The 18553-nt window shown below is 54.7% G+C and overlaps 1 protein-coding gene across 1 annotated transcript in view; it reads left to right on the top strand.

Annotated features, from left to right (window-relative positions):
• GRHL3 (grainyhead like transcription factor 3) overlaps positions 1-17921 on the top strand; it is a 31893-nt gene extending 13972 nt beyond the window's left edge. Inside the window, exons 4-16 of the mRNA XM_068968806.1 lie at positions 912-1257; positions 1500-1567; positions 2031-2184; positions 2408-2519; positions 4154-4248; positions 6387-6545; positions 7108-7186; positions 7295-7428; positions 9062-9096; positions 10226-10314; positions 11100-11185; positions 13688-13752; positions 17807-17921. Coding sequence (XP_068824907.1) covers positions 912-1257; positions 1500-1567; positions 2031-2184; positions 2408-2519; positions 4154-4248; positions 6387-6545; positions 7108-7186; positions 7295-7428; positions 9062-9096; positions 10226-10314; positions 11100-11185; positions 13688-13752; positions 17807-17921 — 1537 coding nt within the window. The remainder of the gene's footprint in view (positions 1-911; positions 1258-1499; positions 1568-2030; positions 2185-2407; positions 2520-4153; positions 4249-6386; positions 6546-7107; positions 7187-7294; positions 7429-9061; positions 9097-10225; positions 10315-11099; positions 11186-13687; positions 13753-17806) is intronic.
• Positions 17922-18553: the final 632 nt, after the last annotated feature.

Genomic DNA, 18553 nt, shown 5'->3' with positions numbered 1-18553 from the left:
TAATATCATAACTCCAGTAGCAACAGAGGTCGTTCTAAGAAAACTTATCACAGTAAAATATTTAACCAGCCGGCAAACAATATTTGTGTAGTTATAACAACTAAACCATCTATTGTTGAAACTATTTTTAAATTTAGTTTACTTTTCAAAAACAAATTTGATGTAGTAACAAAATAAATACCCATATTGAGGCTGGCCCTTGAGAATCAGAAGTATGGTGATGGAAATGAAGAGTGGCACAATCACAGGAGGGCACCCACTGATAACAGAATCATCTTATAGTGAGGTCTGTGTGCTCACTCAGTGTCTCTGATTCTGTGACTCTCAGATGTGAAAATAGTTTATCTGGCTCTTTTGACAAGGTGAGGACTGTATGCAAAAATTCTTTGGATTCTGTATAATGAAATGCATTAAAGACACTGTTATTTTTGCTTAAAAATATAAAGTAAAAAAGTAAAAGTTTCTTGCAATTCTACTTTCTTATTTCCCTTAATAGTTTGGGGTATATCCTTCCAGATCTTTTTTCTTAATGTACACTGTCTGTACTCACAAATACCCAGTCTTGCCCTCACCTGGAATGACTCAGTACAGTTATTTTAATGTGGGGACATTTGACTCTGGATAAGGAATGAATAAACTTTCAGTTTTTTAAATTACCAAGAACTGTAATGGATAAAGCAGGCATTTGCCCCCTGAACCTTGATCCTGTACCTGGTTCCTCCCTGCTTCTCCCTGTGACACACTGGGCCCACTGCAGTATCTCATTTCAGGCATGTTGGGAAGACCTAACGTTACCTTGGATTAAAGAAGTCAATATGTCAGTGTGGTGGTCACCCTGCAGTCCAGCCCAGGACCCCCTCTAGGCTCTGAGAAAAGTGGTGTACCCACTTGTCCCTCCTCTCTCTCCTCAGGTACTACCATGGCACGGAATATGAGATGGACCTCACCCCCCTTGAAAGTCCCACGCACCTCATGAAATTCCTGACAGAGAATGTGTCTGGAACCCCGGAGTACCCAGATGTGCTCAAGAAGAATAACCTAATGAGCGTGGAGGGGGCTGCACCCACGCCAGGCAAGGCAGCTCTCCTCCCCGCAGGCCCCAGCAAGCTGGAAACCGGCTCTGTGGACAGCTACCTGCTGCCCACCAGCGATGTATATGATAATGGCTCCCTCAGCTCCTTGTTTGAGAACATTCACGGGGTGCCTCCCACACAGCGCTGGCAGCCTGACAGCACCTTCAAAGATGACCCACAGGAGGTGAGGGCCCACTCCCACACCCCTGGGTACTTGCATGTACAGAAGGAGAGAAGACAGTGAGGCGGTCGGAGCTTTGGAATCACTGGGGGGAAAGAGTCCTTGAGCTGAGGCAGGGCTGCCATGCACTGTTGTCCAGGTTGTGCACTGTGCAACCTTCACAGCTGTATGTAGTGGCCCCGGGTTGAGGTCCCAGTGGAACTGAATGTGAGCATATATTTTCCCTGGATTGTGTTTCTCTGCAGTCTCTACTCTTCCCAGATATCCTGAAAACATCCCCAGAACCCCCGGGTCCAGAGGACTATCCCAAGAGGTAAGTTAGCCTCTCTGGACCCTTGACCACTGGTCAGTGGGCAGGGGACTACAGACACTGTCCCCAGAGCAAACATCATCACTGAATGAAAAGAGAGAAGTAAAGTCATGTAAAAGAAAAGAGTGCTTTCTACATCTCTTTCCCAGGTTATGACAAGCAGCTCAGAACTGAGCACCACGTTAGAAAACCAAGGTTCCATTGTGTCCTGGTCTCCCTGTGACTTGGTCACCCCTCAGGGCTCTCTCATTTCCATTATTCGTTATTCAGGAGGATTGTGCCTCAACAAAGCCGTTAAATAGAAGCCCTGAAAACGGGGAGATGGAGGCCCCGGAAAGTCGAGTGATTTAGTGAGGTCGCATGGTAAACTCATAGCAGAGCCTCAGGCTTCCTGCCCCACTGCCCTCTGGGATACTCCATTCAGCCTGGGAGCCCAGCCTCACTGTCCTCCCCTGCCTCCCTGCAGTGACTTTGAGTACACCCTGGGCTCCCCCAAAGCCATCCACATCAAATCGGGCGAGTCGCCCATGGCCTACCTCAACAAGGGCCAGTTCTACCCTGTCACCCTGCGGACGCCAGCGGGCGGCAAAGGCCTTGCCTTGTCCTCCAACAAGGTCAAGGTACGTTGGCTGCCCTGGGACTGCTTGGGGAGCGGGTGGGATGGTCAGGTCAACCCTGCCTGCCGGGGTCTCCAGGGAGAGGGTGCTTTAGAGGACTGCCCATTGCCGCGGGGAGGGGCAGCCCAGCCAAAGGGCAGGGCCGCCTGACCCCGGCTCCAGGAAAGGATGAGGCTGCCCGGGCCTCTCCTGAGGCAGGGGGTCACGGTGACCACTGTGCTTGCAGAGCGTGGTGATGGTGGTCTTCGACAACGAGAAGGGCCCGGTCGAGCAGCTGCGCTTCTGGAAACACTGGCATTCGCGGCAGCCCACCGCCAAGCAGCGGGTCATCGATGTGGGTGAGAGCCCACTCACACCCTCCACCCCAGTGTCTCTCTCTCTAACTCTCTGTCTCACACGTGTGCACGTGCGCACACACACACACATGCCAGTCAGACCTTTCTTGCTGTCCCTCTTTTCCCCACCCCCTTCTGACCTCTGCAGGGCTTATTTCTGACTCCAGCCGCCTGCCTGGCCCCTGTCTCCAGGTCATAAGCTGTGGGGTTTGCGGGGATTTGCATGTTGACTGGAAGCAGTGACCTCTTTTCTTTGTTGCTTTGGGATAAACAAGGCTCTGGGGGCCTGGGGTGCTGGCTGGCCTGTCCCCATCAGGGGTCTTGGCCAGTTGGGATACAGATGCATGAGATAACTGTGCAGGCAATGGGTGAGTTGGAAGCTGGAAGCACAGTGCCAGGGCAGCTCTGTTTGGAAGCTGGAACCCTTGTGCTTTGAAGGCAGGAAGGGAGCTGGGGAAGGCCTTCTGTGTGTGCCGCCAGTCCCGGCCCTGAGCGGGTGGGAGGTGCAGCCCGTCCTCGCATCTCCAGGCCCTGGCTCTGTCACTCTCTTCCTGGCTGTGTGACCTGTGTCACCTCCCCTTCCTGAGCCTCGGTTTCTTCAACTGGCACCTGGGAAAATACCAGCTGCCCCATCTGCCTGCCGTGCAATTTCTGCCTTGGAGCCACGTGTGCTAGAGAACATGACCCAAATAGGGACAATTCAGTGACTTCTCTGAGAGCCCAGACGGCAGTGGTTCAGAGCCCGGGCTCAGGAGCCAGAGAGAACTGACCTCCAGACCTTGCTCTACCTTTTATGAGCTGTGATCAGACTTCTCTGAGCTTTGTTCTCCTCATATGTAAGCTGAATATTCATAGCATTGTCAGTGTATAGCTCAGTTCAGTTCAGTCACTCAGTCGTGTCCAACTCTTTGCAACCCCATGGACTGCAGCACGCCAGGTCTCCCTGTCCATCACCAACTCCCAGAGTTTACTCAGACTTATGTCCATTGAGTCGGTGATGCCATCCAACCATCTCATCCTCTGTTGTCCCCTTCGCCTCCCACCTTCAATCTTTCCCAGCATCAGGGTCTTCTCAGATGAGTCAGTTCTTCACATCAGGTGGCCAAAGTATTGGAGTTTCAGCTTCAACATCAGTCCTTCCAATGAATATTCAGGACTGATTTCCTTTAGGATGGACTGGTTGGATCTCCTTCAGTCCAAGGGACCCTCAGGAGTCAAGTGTGTAGTAGTACTATCATTTATTTGATATTACAAGTTCAATACTGGTAGTACTGATTTTACTACAGTTATGACTACCACTATGACTGCGATGACCATTTTACCTGGGAGATCTCCTAAATCACAGTCCCACTGAAAAGAATAAGCTCCACCCCAAGATCCTGTGGGCCCTGGCCTAGTTGGCCAAGTTAAGGAGTCCCTCTGGGATTTGGGCAGATCTCCTTCACAGACTGGACCTCAGTTTTTCCATCCGTAGCCCAGGGCACAATGAGTAACTTCCTCCCTAGTTTGAAGCATGGTTCTTGGAGGAGAGGATCCAAGTCCCTGCCAAGAATGGGGCCCAGCCCCTAATGACCCCTCCCCATGGTGCCCCCAAATCCCTTGTCTCCTGACTCTCCTCTGGTCTCCTGTGGTTTCAGCTGACTGCAAAGAAAACTTCAACACTGTCCAGCACATTGAGGAGGTGGCGTATAATGCACTGTCCTTCATGTGGAATGTCCATGAGGAGGCCAAGGTCAGTGCTGGGGGCATGGCTTGGATGGGACCGGGCTGCCAGCAAGTCCCAGGAAAGGGACTGTCCCTAGGATTGTGGTAGCTCCTCCAGTGAGGGCACCAGGGAGGAGGCAGGGTACAGGAGTGAAGATGAAGCACAGGCTCTAAGCTAGAGTGGCCAGCCCCTTATCCCACCTCCGTGACCTTGGACAAGTGCCTTAGCTGAAAATTGGGAGTGTAACCTTAGCATGAACGGATAGGTTGGCATGGGGCTCAGGTGAGATGAGAGAAAGGTGGAGCACAGCCTGGCACTGAAGTGGTGGCTGTTGTTATTAGTCCAATCCACCTATTTGCCAGATGGGAAAACTGAGTCTTGTGCAAGCCACACAGCAAGATCCTGCTGCTGCTGACACATGGGCCAGTGCAGAGTGTTGCAGGAGAAGTGCTGTGGAGTCTGGTAGATGAAGGCTGAAGTCTGTCACCTCACTCGAGGAGCCCATAGGGAGGGAAGAGCAATCTGCCTCCTAGGGTGGTGAAGATCCGAGGAGATCATGCAGGATGGAGCAGCGGGCGCTTTCCATGCCAAGCCCACTGGAGAGGCCTGAGAAATAGAGCCTCTGGCAATATATTTTTTTCATACCAATGATGAAGCCACGTAGTGCTGGAGACCAGCCTCACACTCGCCGGTGCTGCCGGGTCCCTCTGTGTCTCGGTCTTCTGTTTGGACAGGTGTATCATGGAACAGGCACTAGTCAGAGGGTCAGGGGCTGGGTGACCCTGGGCCTGTCCCTTCACCTTTCGGGGCCAGGCTTACCCCATCAGACCAAGTTTGGGTCAGGCTCATGGCAAAGGCCCTTCTGGCCTGGGAAAGCCGGGGAGCTTATCCCCGCCTCCCCGCCTCCCCGCCTCCCCTCATGGGGCGGTCCAGGTTGCCTGGAGAACCAAGGTGAAGGGGCTCTGAAAACAGCAAGGAGAGGCACAAAGGCAAGGGATTATTATGATTCAAACAGACACCCGGGACTGGGGAGGAGCTGGGGCCTCCAGTTCGGGAGTTGGGGAAGAGTTTCGTGGGAAGGGAGAGGTGGGTTTCGGTGGGGATTTTCTCACAGCCTCTTAAGCCCCCAGGCTTGGGTCTTTGTCAGGTGTGAGCTGGGTGGGGGCGGCATCAGGGCTGAGCTGGCTGAGGGGAAGGTATGTCTGGCATGCGTCTGGGGGCTGGCCCCCCACAGCCAGGGAAGGAAGGGGGTCTGTTCCAGCACCACCCCACCCCCACTTGTTCAAGTCAGGATCGTTTCCAAGGGAAGCCTCCCAAGGAATAGGGGCCAGCCTGGAGTGGGCTCTGGCCTGGAGTCCCACACAGAAGCCAGCAGTAGGCAGTCAGTAGGTGAGCTTGCTAAGAGAGGTCCAGCTAAGACTGACCCCAGGCTACCGTCAGCTGGACACAGGCTTCTGGCTGAGGCGCCATCTGTCCCACTCACAACAACGGTTACAAAATGTCCAAGCCCCCTGGGTAGTCAACCACCCTCACTGCCACAGGAGGTAGGTTTAATTGTCCTCATTTTGCAGATAGAGAAACTGAGGCTCCATGAGGTTCAAGGACTTATCTAAAGTGACATGGCTTGAGGGGCAGAGTCTGAGTGGCCCCACGTCCAAGCTCATTCCTCTCTGCCAGCCTGCCCAACTCCCTGTGGAAGCGTTAGCAAGTCACATCCATGCTCAGAGCCTCCATCTCCTCAGCTGTAAAATGGGGGTGACTGGTTCAGCTGTGGCTAGAGCTGGTCGTCCAGGTGCACAGGGGTGAAAAAAAAAATGAGGCTCTGGATTTTACATTCCTAAAGGACCCTTAATCTCCCTCCCAGGCCCTTGATCCTTTGGGCTGCCCTTGGCAGTCTAGCGGGAGCTGCGTTGTCCACTGGTGACACCCTGAGCTCAAACTCCAGTTCCCTTGTATGCTCCCTGTGTTGCCCTCGGACAGCGGCCCTCTCGGAGCATGGGTTTTCCCTGGAAAAGAGAGCTGGTGCGGTTTGCCTTCCAGGGGCGTTGTGAAGCTGAGGGTGCCGCCAGGCGGCCGGTAGGCCCCACGGTGCTCAGGGAGGTTGTGGGACCACAGGTCTGGTGACCTGGGCCGGCTGTTTAGCGAGCTCCCGCCTCTGTCCCCAGGTGTTTGTCGGCGTCAACTGCCTCAGCACAGACTTCTCCTCACAGAAGGGGGTGAAGGGAGTCCCCTTGAACCTGCAGATCGACACCTACGACTGCGGCTCCCCCAACGAGCGCCTGGTGCACCGTGCTGTCTGCCAGATCAAGATCTTTTGTGACAAGGTGGCTGGGCGACCCTCTGCTGGGCCCTGGGTGGGCAGGCCAGCCCGCCTGCGTGTCCTCCTCAGCCACGCTGGGTGCACCTGTCTCTGCTTCTTGCTCTCTGAATGCCTCCGTCTTTGCGTGCTTGTCGCTTGTCTGTCTTGCTCTCTGTGGCTGTGTTTTCCTCTGCTCAACCCTTCCTCTTGCTACACGTCTCTTTCTAGGTCTCTGTACAAAGCTGTCCAGGTTTCTTTTTTCTCCGTGTCTGTCTTTCTCACTTTTCTCTTTCTTCTTACCTCTCTCTGAGCTCCTTTCTCTTTTCTCTGTTTCTTTCTCTGTTCTTCTCTCCCCACACCTATCTCCCTTAGTTTCTTCTTTCTCTGCCTCTCTGTTTCTCTCTCTCCCAAGGCTTTGCTGACCTCAGACAGGGCTGGGCTGCACTTGATTGGGCCCAGTGCTGGTACCTTCCCGTTTCCTGATCTTACCCTGGGAAGAAAGCAACCTCGGAAGTCCCATAGTTGCAAGAAAAAGCAGCCAGCCCTCCCAAGACCAGTGGTGACCCCTGGCCCCCTCTCTCCCACAGGGAGCAGAAAGGAAGATGCGGGATGATGAGCGGAAGCAGTTCCGGAGGAAGGTCAAGTGCCCCGACTCCAGCAACAGTGGTCAGTGAGCCTGAGCTGGGCTGGGTTGGCATGAAGGGGAGAGGAGACTAGAGGGCAGACGCATGAACAGAGGGACCTCAAGGCACAATGCCTTCCTCTTCCCATCAGGCATCAAGGGCTCCCTGCTAGCTGGCTTCAGGGGCAATGAGACCACCTACCTGCGGCCTGAGGCGGACCTGGAGACCCCGCCGGTGCTGTTCATCCCCAACGTTCACTTCTCCAGCCTGCAGCGTCCTGGAGGGGTGAGGGTCTGGGCCTCTGGGTGGGGCCGTCTTAGCAGAGACTGGCAAGGAGCAACCTGCCACTTAGCAGGACAGGCCAAGTTAGAGGTTGATAGGTCCTGACATCACCAACATGGAAATATCTTTATTGAATCCCGGGGGACTAAAAAAAATGTATATACGGTCATATAAGTTCAGGGACCTTTTCTACTGAAGAGCGTTCGTGAAGAAACGAACTTCACACACATTGAAATGTTCACTCTTGAAGCACACACGGGAGGTTTCTAATGTCCGAGCTCCAAGTTAGACCACAGCCTTGTCAGAGCTGGGTGGATAGTGACCATCCCGGCAGTGCTTGTGAGGCTCACTTTACACTAGGCGCTGCTCTTTGAGCTCTCCATGCGCCATCTCCTTAACCCTCATTACCTCCCTATGAAGTTGGTAATGTCATTCTCCCTGGATTCACGGGGTGGAAACTGAGGCACTGAGACCAAAATTACACAGGCCGTGGCAGAGCCAGCACTGGAGCCTAGGCAACTGGGCTTCAGAGGCAGGGCCCGTCACCATGGGTCACACCACCTCTCAAGACAGGAAGCCGCTCACCAAGCATCTTGACCGGCCAGCCTTTGCTGCATCGTCTCGTTTCTCCATCACAGGCATCCTTTGGGGTACAGGCTGTTATCCCCATTTTTCCCGACAAGGTCACACGAGTCAGCGGCAGAATCAAGGTCCCAGTGCCTGCCTATTACTTTGCTTGCATATTACACAGTTTGACGGTTTCCACCCATTGAGCTCCCCACCGTTTAGGTGGGAATGTTTACAGAAATGGCCATCAGTTCACAAAGGCGTTCAGCGCATTGACTCCGAACAATAAGACAGCTTATGGAGCAGCCAGTCCTGCTGTCGGCCTTGGCACACATTTAAAGCCTCTCAATGTCCACCACACCCCCTTCTCTGCCCTGAAGTGGTTCTGTGGCCCCCATAGCTCAGGAGGCTGCATTAACCCGCTCTTCCCCCAACCCCAACCAGGGGCCTCAAGTAGGGAGACGCCTACTTGAGGGATGGAAGCCCCCATCGCCAGGCTGCCAGCTCTCCTGTGGGAGGAAGTGGGGGACCAGTCCTTGTACCTGTGAGCCTGAGAGAGGGGACCCGCGGAGCGGAAAGTCTCAGTCCTGCCTCCTGGGGGGTTGCTCTGGAGACGGCCCTCTCAGGGCCCGGGTGTCTTACCCTGCAGGACCAGCGATGGCTGCACCAGATGGGCAGTGCCAAGTGCTCAGGAGGGCTCGACAATACTGCCTCTCCCCCTTCCACTCGCTTTGCCTCAGCTCCAACTACCTAGCTCCCGGCTGCAGGCCAGCCTGAAGTCCCAGCCCTCCTGCGTGAGCTGGGACTCACTGATGCTGCCACCATTCCTTAGCACCTCGTGTGTTCACCGAGTCCTGACTCAGCCACCTGGGGCTTGGTGCGTCCTTTCAACTCAGGGTCTCAGCTCACTTGAGGGGACTTATCTGAGAACAAGCTGGAAAGGCATTAGAACTGCCTCCCCGCCTCAGGCCCCCACAAAGATTGTTTGTCCCAGAAGGCCTCCAGCAGCTGAGGGCTCGCTCGTTTTCCTGTGTGTGTGTGATGGAAAACGTCTCTCTCTTCCTTGCAGGCAGTGCTCTCAGCGGGACACAGCAGCTCCAGCAGGTATGGAGAGCAGCAGCCAAGGGCCTCGCCTCCCTCCTGCCGCCCCTCGTTTGCTCCCAGCCTGCCCTTCCCTTTGCTGTCCCCCAAGCCAGAGGCTGGGCCCAGAGGAAGTACCCGGGAGACTCTGCCCCCAGCCCCCAAGCTAGACTCATGTTCCTTTCTCACTGAAACTGCCCGAGTTTTTATGGGTTTGTTTTATTTGAAAAGTTGGCGAATCTTTGGCGGGACACCTGCTTGTAAAACGGGAAAGAAAAAGCCTCTGAGATGGTGATGCAGATTTGGAGCGTGAGGAGGGCAGCTGTGCGGGAGGACGTAGGGGAAACCACCCCGCGGCCCGCCCCAGCAGACTCCAAGAGGCCCAGGATGGGCCTCTGCGTCCTTCCCTCTGTCAGCTACAGTCACTTCACAGCTTCAGCTAGAAATCTGTCAGAGGAGGAAAATGGGCTCATGAGAATGAGGCAGGTATGAGAGACAGCATGGAACAGAACCTCTGTAAACAGGAAAGCACTTTATGGAGATCACGTATTGTTGGTATCAGTCTCTTCTGTATAAGAGGAAGCACTTTCACACCAAATTACGTCACTTATCACCTCACAACAGCCCCAGTGAGTCAAGCAAGCAGGGGTTATTGCTTCACTTTATAGACAAGGAAACTGAGGCTCAGAGACGTGAAGTGACTTGCCAAAGGTCACACAGCTATGAGATAGCAGAGGCAGGCTGAGACCTACATCTGACCTACTCCAAAACCCACCAGCTTCCCTCCTTCCACTGACTCACATCCAACTTGATTCTTTCAAAAAAGAGCAATGTTGATGATGAAACAGTAGTCCATGTTGATTGAGGCCCTACTGCCTGTCGCGCAGTGTTCTAAAAGCAGCGTGCATAATCTCCTTCAGCCGTCCAACTTTAGGAAGCGCCCCATCATAGACTAGGGCCCTGAGACGCTGTCACCCAGCGAGGAAGGGCAGGGCTGGGATGTGAACCCGTGCAGGCCAGCTCCAGACCGGCTGCCTTACCTCCGTCCCACTGCTTTGCGCCCACCCTCTTAGGGTCTTCTTTACCTCTGGGGCCCGGCAGCCTCTGGGATCCTCCCGGGTTCCTCACAGGCCTCTCCCTGCCTTCCCCACAGGCTGTCTCTGAAGCGCACCTGCTCGCCCTTCACCGAGGAGTTTGAGCCTCTGCCCTCCAAACAGGCCAAGGAAGATGATCTGCAGAGAGGTAGCCTCCTGCCCCCTATTTGTCCTCTGAGCTCACCCCCGCCCCAGCTCCCCACAAGGCCTCCCCAAGGCCTCCCCCTGATCCTGGTCCAGGAAGCCAGGGCCGTACCTGCCCCTACCGGGAGGGCTTGAGGCGTTCTTTACTCTCTGAGGCTGGGGCTGGGCCAGGATTTGAGAGAAGGGCAGACAGCCACGGAGCTGGAGGGCTTCTGCCTGCTCTGACCCTGTTGGACGCGGGCGTCCTGGGGAAGCCGTAAGGCAATAGGCTTGTGGTGTTGAGCAGTCTCCCCACTTTCTAATAGGCGGAGGAGTGGGTGGGCTTTCCATACCTGGCATTCTGGCTTTGACACAGTAAATCTGTGACTTCCTGGGAGAGAGAGACTGGAGCTAACCATCAAGAAGAAACCAACCACCAACTAAGATCAAAAGCTTCTAGCAACCTTGAACTGAGCCTTGCACCCTACTTGGTATCATATGAATACTGCCCACAACAACTCTGGAATAGAGGGTGGAGCTGACTCCATTTTCCATCTGGATAAGATGGGGCTTAGTGATGTTAAAAGAACTTCTTCAAGGTCACAGAGCTGGCAGGTGGCAGGACAGGGATTCAAACCCACCAGAATCAGCAGAGTCTGAGGAAGTGCAGGGATCTACAGAGCCAGGTCGGGTGTTTCCCAGCTGGGAACAGACCCTGAGCAAGGATTTGCTCTTTTTGCAGAAATTAGTCTTGGGTTAGCCCCCTAGATGTTCGTTCGTACCTCTGAAAGCCACTCCTTTGCTTCTCAGTTCTGCTGTACGTGCGGAGGGAGACTGAGGAGGTATTTGACGCCCTCATGTTGAAAACCCCGGACCTGAAGGGGCTGAGGAGTGCGGTAAGAAGCCTAGCGGACCCTGCCCTGCCCTGGCCGCACCCCACTCTGCGCTCCCATCTCCCTGCCATTCTTCGCCATCCAGTTCTGATTTCCCACAGGAAGACTCCGGGAAGGAATATTCTGGAACGTTGACTTTCTGCTGGCCCACCCATCCTGCCCCATCTGAGGGCGCCTGTGGGGCCTGTCTGTGGGGTGGGGGTGTGGGGAGGTGTGCCTCTGAGATGTTATCTCCCAACCAGACCCTTGGCTCCACCCGGGGAGCTGCACACACCATAAATCCTCCTTAATCTGATGCCTGCTGTCTGACAGGCCAGAGCTTTTTGTTGGCTTTGCAAACCTGTTTCTGTTTTAATGGGAGTGAAACCCCAAAAGGCCAGGCCCCAAAGATACTCTTTTTTTTTCTTTTTCTTTCCCAGAGGGCCTCATTTCTCCAGCTTGTGGTTGGCCAGGGAGGCGCTGGCTGGGGCAGCTGAAGGTGGTGTCTGGGCAAGGAGACCTTCCCCAACGCCCTGAACTGCCAGAGAGTGGGTGAAATAGCCCTAAAGAAAACCCACAGCAGCTCTGTGGTTCAGCTAAAAACTGAGCAAACACAGCCTGCCTGGGCCAGCTGTGCTGACAGGTTGAACCACGCAGAAAAGCCAGGTGGTTCTAAGATGTCAGGATGGAGAAGGAAATGAATGGAAAAGCACAGCTACCTTTTATTGAAGACCCACTATGTGGCAGGCATCCTGTCAGGCACGCTGCATTTGCTAGCTTACTGCACTGATTTAACAACTCTGAAAAGTGGGTGCTAGTAACGATCTCCTCATTTCCCATAAGGAAATAGTCTCCCAGAGGTCAGGTGACGTGCCAAGGTTACTAGACGTGACAGAGCTCTCTCCACTCTGCTGTGTTACCCTGGTCTCTTCACACTGCGTCAGCCCGGCTTGGCACCAGGCCCGGGAAGTTGGGCTCACAAGAGGCCATTAACGTCGCTAGAATATATATAGACTCCAGATCTTTGGATTGGACAGTACCTTAAGGGGTCAGCTCCCCATCCAGTGCCCAAACTCTGTCCTCAGTAACTCTTCCAAGTGGATGCCCACTCCTGACTGTATGCGTCAAGGATGAAGGGGCTCATTGCCTGTGGGGCAGCCAGACAAAGCAATTGTCTGTACAATATATAGTTGGAAAGTTCCTAAATTCTTGCTTAGACAGACTTGAGACTTTCCTGAGAGTGTCTAGCCACATTGCTATTACAATAAGTAGTCTGAGAACTTTTCTTGCCTGGAGCAGCCTCTGTCAGGGCGGAGACCAGCTGAGGAGCCGAATTGGCTCTTCTTCTTTTGGAAAGAGAGGAAGGGCCCAGAGAGGAGGACCTGAGCCTCGAGCCTGTGGCCTGCGCTTCCTGGCGGCTCCACAGCAGCCAGCAGTCCTAACCAGCGCCATCTGACTCCACTCACCCCAGGGATGGTGCTGGGCTGGGACCTTGACCTAAGTGTCTCAGTTCTTGTACAGAAGCACCCGTGTGTACATTCCCATCATGACCCATTTTACAAAGGAGGAAACTGAGGCTCAGCAAAGTAAGGGGACTTGTTCAGAGTTCTGCAATCCCAGCTGGTGGAGCTGGGACCAGACCAGTTCTGTCTGCCCTACAGGAAGTGTTAGAGGCCTGGGGACACATGGGCCGATTGGCTGGGTGAGCTCAGCCAGGCTGCTGAGGCCTCTGAGCTGCAGTGTCCTCTCTGGTGGACTAAGCTCCAACGTGCTGGGATGTGATTGGGGCAGGAAAGCTGGGCTCCAGGCTAGGCCTTGGGCACATACCTTATCTTCTCCAAGCTCAGCATCCTTGCCCATCAAATGGGGTAAATGATTCCTGCTAGGTAGGGTAAGTGGGTCATCTCCTCACCCCTCACAACAAGACCAGAGCATCCTCATCGCTCCACTTCTGAAATAATAATGACCATTTATCAAGTACTGACATCTATTTAGTACATAGAGGAGCTGTCCTAAGTATTACACGCAGACCGGTTCATTTAATTCTTTCAGTGACACTATGAGCTAGGCCTGTTTCCACCTCCAGGACTGGTTTGCACAACTGGTCAGCCCGCTGGTGAGCAGGGAGCCCTCAGCACTGGAACAATCCAGATGTCTGACCGTGGCGAGGATTGAGGGGAAATGGTGGACACCCTTTGGGACAGTCTACAAGCACTAAACACGCTATTTGTCAACAGTTTGTTGTGGTGAGGGAAAGCTTATAATGTACAACAATACGTGAAGCTGCCTCTGGGGGACATAAAAACACCTGTACACATGGCCAAAAGGCAGGAAGGAATACACTCAGGTACTACTAGTGTTATCTCTGGGACACCGGATTACGGATGATTATCATTTTCTTTATTGTATTTTTCTACAATCTGGGTATATATTTTATGATCAGGAGATTAAAAGCCATCATGTAAAAGACTGCTGCAAATTTAGGTTTTGGCAGCAGACGTTGAGTCTCCTGCCTTTCTCTTCCAGATCTCTGAGAAGTATGGGTTCCCTGAAGAGAATATTTACAAAGTTTACAAGAAATGCAAGCGAGGGTAAGTGCCCGGCTCAGCTCTGGCTCCTCACCCCCACTCCCCGACCCTGCGCCTTTCCCTCCAAAGCGTTGGCTCAGGGAGCTCCCAGCAGGTCCACTCTGCCTGGCAGAGGCCTGCGGCTCAGGGCTGAGCTGTGTGCTTGTATGTGGCCTTGTGGAGAGGTGGAGGCGAGGTGGAGTTGGGGTGGAGAACCTTGGCAGTCAGGCCAAGGCCGCCTGCAGAGACCAGACACTGGTCACTGTTGGGAAGGAGAGAAGTGGGAGACAGTGGAGAGGGAAGCGCAGGGCCATGTGTCAGCAGTAAGCCAGGCGTTTGACCATAATGGTGATGATGATCGTGACTGCCATTTACTGGACCACCTACCCGCCATGTGCCAGATACTGGGTTAAGTTTCTCTCGTTTCTCCCTCGCGGCCACACCATGAGGTAGATACCATTCCACACTTTTCACAGACTGAGAATTGAGGCTTGGAGGTGCCAAGCAGTGTAGAGAGGGCAGAGCAGTGGGTAAAGGTTTGGTGGCGGGAGGCCCAGCCGAGTTGCTCCCGAGAAGGAAATGCAGGCGATGAATCCGGGACAGGAGTTGTGACTGGACTTCGTGCTGAGGGCGCCCAGCCAGGGAGGCTCCACAGGCTTCCTCCACCTGCAAGTCTGGATGAAGCTGTGCCTTTCAGGGGGGCCGGACAATGCCTGCCATGTCCCATGGGCTCCGGGGCATGAGGGCTAGAGACCATGGTAGCCTTGCTCTCTGCCCAGGAGATCCCTCCTCAGCAGGGGTGGTTTAGGAGGGTGGAGTTGGAGGTCCACTTGGTGACCACCTTCCCAGGCTTCTACCTAGCTTCAGAGCTGGTGAACCTGGCCTCTGCAGCCCTTGATGCCTCGGTCATTTTGCCAGCCCAGCAAGGGAATCCCTGTGTGGTGAGGAACAGCGACTGCCACTCCCTGCTGAGAGGACCCCGGCCCAGGGCCCTGGGAACCAACCCCTCATCCCCACCCACAGCTCCAGACACGCTACGGCTCATTTCTGATACTCTTCCTGGCTGTCCCTGGAAGGTGCTCAGGCTTTGCCCCATGGCGGTTGTCCGTGGCTCTCCTTTTGGAGGACCGCAAACTGAGGCAGATTTTGTACTCAAGCTGAGGCCCCAATCCCGTCAGCCCGGGGGCCACCTCCTTCCTCCCCTCCTTCCGCGCCCCCTGCCCCCGCGCCGCCCCCTCCCCTTTGGCTCTCACCCAGCCTCCTTCCCAGAGAAGGCTGAGGCGGGGGAGGTGGGCAGCCCTGCAGCCCCCGGGAAAGAATCCTTTGGTTTTGGTTGTATGTGTGTCTAGGTCTTTGTGTGTGTGTGTTTTTTTCCTTCCGAGTTTCGGTTTCAAACTCGGAACTGGAGCTTACACGCTCTCCGGAACAGGATCCACCTCATCACGGAGGGCAGGCTCTGCTGTGCCCAGACAGGCCCAGCCCCACTTCCCCTTTGGTGCCAGTGCCCACGCCCCCTGGCTGCCACCCCACCTGCCACCACTGGCCTCTCTTCCAGATCCCACTTCAGGCTGGGCGAATGGGCTGGGAAATGAATGCCTTTGTGCCAGGTTCAAGGGGGGTGTGCACACAGAGATGCCCCACAGCCCCAGTGGCTGAGTTGCATAGTCTTTCCCTTAAGCCCCAACCAGACATTTCAACCAAAGTTATAATAACTTCCATTTGTGGAGCACTTCCTCCTTGCCAGACGCCGGGTTAAGGAACCTCAAGCCCTGTCTCATTGACCCTTAGAATTTGCTGTTTCTACAAATGAGGAAACGGGTTCAGAGTAGTCCCTGGGTGATAGAGTGAGTACCTGGCAGGAATCCTGGCCTGTCTAAAACCCAAGCACGCACCCACTATTTTATCTTGCCTGCTGCTTGTTCCTCTAACCGCTAAGCAATGTGCAAATAAAGCTTGTGGCCAGGCCAGCGGATTTATTTTCCCAGCCCCATAGCCCAGGGCATCACCCAGCGGCCCTTCAGAAGCACCCACACCCCATACACACCTCAACCATGAAAACCCCAGGCCTAGGATCGTCTGAGATGCCTAAATGAGAAGACTCCCCCAAAAAGTCTGTCGGGAGAGCAGAGGCCAGGCTCATTGGCTGCCTCCCTCATCTTTGGAGCAGGCTATTGTCAGCACCGGCCTCGTTTATTTTCGCAGAACCTTCCAGAAAGTCCTTTAGACAAAGGTAGATATAATCAACTTTACAAGCACCACTGAGTGCTTGAAAGATTAACAAATACATTGTTTTTGCTGGCAGCTGGCCAGGGGTTCTCTGTGAACCAGGACAGAGGACAGCCTGAAGCTGGCAAGTGACAGGAGGCCCACATTCTGGGCAAGTCCCTGCCTCTAGGGCCCGGTTGTCATTGACCCCTGAGGGGAAGAGGTCTGGGGGCCTGGCTGGGATCCCTTGTGTGCAGGAGTGTGCTCTGGGCCTGCTGGGAGGCCCTGCCTGAGAGGTTGGTGCACACAGGGCCCTTAGCCAGCGCCCGGCAGCTAGAAGCTCTCAACAAATGCTGCTGTCGGAAACTAACAAAAAGCCCAGCACTGACAAAGCACTCGCACCTCCAGCCTCTGGTCTCCTCGGCCTGTCTGCAGCCTGCACCTCTAGACCACGGTCCCTCTGTGAAACGGAGGCACTGCACTCAGGACCCAAGGAAGCCAGACCTTAGAATCAGATGCTGGCAGTCCGCACCCAGGCCTCGGAGCCTGAGCCCAGACCTCCTTCCAGAGAGCAGCAGCTGCTCAACGCTGCTGCAGAGACAGCCCACAGGCCACAGGCTTCAGCTTCCCTGTCTCCATTGCCTCTCCTGATCCAGGGGATTCAGGGAGGACAAGGTCACGCCTCTCCTGGGATCCCTGGGAAGCAGATGGCTGGCTACCGCCAGGAGGAGGAGCATGGGCGACTCAGCCCCACTCCTGCCCAACGCAGATCATCTTGCCTGATCTTGAACTCTCCCCTAGCCCTAGATTTTACCTTCCTTTTATATGCCCATCCTAGCTTGTATCTATAGGGTTTTATTATTTTTCTTTAAAATACGATGCAGTGGAATGAGACAAAAGTCCAGATTCCAGTCCTGCCATTTCTTAGCTGTGTGACCCCAGGCAAATGAGTGCTCAGCTTCCCCATCTGTGAACTGGAGTAATACGATTATCAGGATTCATTCTCCCAAGCCCTACTAGATTTGAAACTTCTAGAGGGAGGGACCTGGGATCTCTGTATGGGCCCCTGTTTTTGTTTGGAACAAGGCCTTGCACTTGGCAAGACTCCAGCAGATGCTGGCGAAGTGAATGAGGGGAAACATCCACCCCCATCACAAAAAGGAAGCTGCCTTGCACAGGTCAGGTCACAGCCCGGCGGGTCCTTCATGGGGGAGGCGGCTCCTAGAGGGATGCCCTTGGCCTTGACCCCTGCAGAGGGCCACAGCCCCAGAGGCTCTGTCCCTCTCAGGATGGCCCAGGTCCTTGTCTGAAGAATGTGAGGGGGAGAGGGCCATGCCCCTCAAATCCACGATGGCATCCCTGAGATGTCCGCTTCCTGGGGTGGAACTGAGGGGCCCCTTGTGGCACTGGCTGGGGGATTGGGGCAGGGCGACATGTCACAGCCTCCTGTTGAACCCACCCCTTGTGGGCCCACCACCACACTTGAGCTCACACTCCACATCCAAGTGCACAGCCTGGCCTGGTAACTAAGGAGTGCTGCGTCTTCCCCACATCTGTGTGTTATTTGCTCACACACAGTGAGTGTGGACACTTGTGAAGAGAGGCAGTCTGGTGCAGTAGGCGGGGGGTGGCCGCCAGCAGGTCCGAGTTTGAGTTGGGCTCGTCCTCTGGGGAATTGTGTCCCCCTGGTAAAGAGGGGCAGTGAATTCCCCCCATCTGGGCTGTTTTGAGGGTTGGAGAGCAAGTCCAAGAGGCGCCGGAAGTGCTGGGGGCCCCCACAGATGGTCACATGTCTGTCACCCTTCACTCAGAGGCCCTGTCGGGGAAGAGGCCTTTCACCCGCTAAGCACACCTCTCCTCTCCTCCCCTCCAGAATCCTGGTCAACATGGACAACAACATCATCCGGCATTACAGCAACCATGTTGCCTTCCTGCTGGACATGGGGGAGCTCGACGGCAAGATTCAGATCATCCTTAAGGAGCTGTGAGGCCTGAGCGTCCACACCCACAGGCCTCTCGACGTGGGCTCCAGGTTGGGGAGCCAGCTGGGCGGTGGCCCTGAGCCACACACGACCTCTCCTCAGGCCCCAGTGCCGCTACTTGAACATCTTCCCTGAGTGAAGAGGCCCTCGACCCACAGGCATCAAGGCCTGGAGGGGCCCCGGGAGGTGCCCTGATCTAAAGCTCCACCTCGTGCTTGAATCTACTCTCTGCGCTTCCGGGCAGACGACGCCGTGTCCGTTAACCAGCCCAGCGGCCTGTTTGCTCCTCCTCAGACCTTCTCCCCAGCCCGTCTCCCTCAGGCTGCCCGTTCAGGCTGCGGACACCAGCCCTGTCTCCCCAAGCCGACTTGACCCTTGGACCCATTCTTGACTCTTCCGTCAACTTCAGACCAATGACTTCTCACCCTTTGGTCACTGAGTTAACTGTCTAACACTTGATTTTCCAGTGCAAATGACTTTTAAAAAGACAGTGTAGTGGACACACTCTCCACGCAGACTTAACTTCCTCCACACAGGTTGGAAATCAGAGCTGATCGACTGGAACAAAGCAGCCCCTGTGTGGAGCAGCCTCCATCCCCACTCACTGTTGTCTACATTTCTTATTTACCATTTTCATT

This window comes from Capricornis sumatraensis, chromosome 3 (genome assembly GCF_032405125.1).
Source record: "Capricornis sumatraensis isolate serow.1 chromosome 3, serow.2, whole genome shotgun sequence".
Lineage (NCBI taxonomy): Eukaryota > Metazoa > Chordata > Mammalia > Artiodactyla > Bovidae > Capricornis > Capricornis sumatraensis.
The sequence above is the reverse complement of the archived record's forward strand: the minus strand, read 5'-3'. Positions and strand labels throughout refer to the sequence as shown.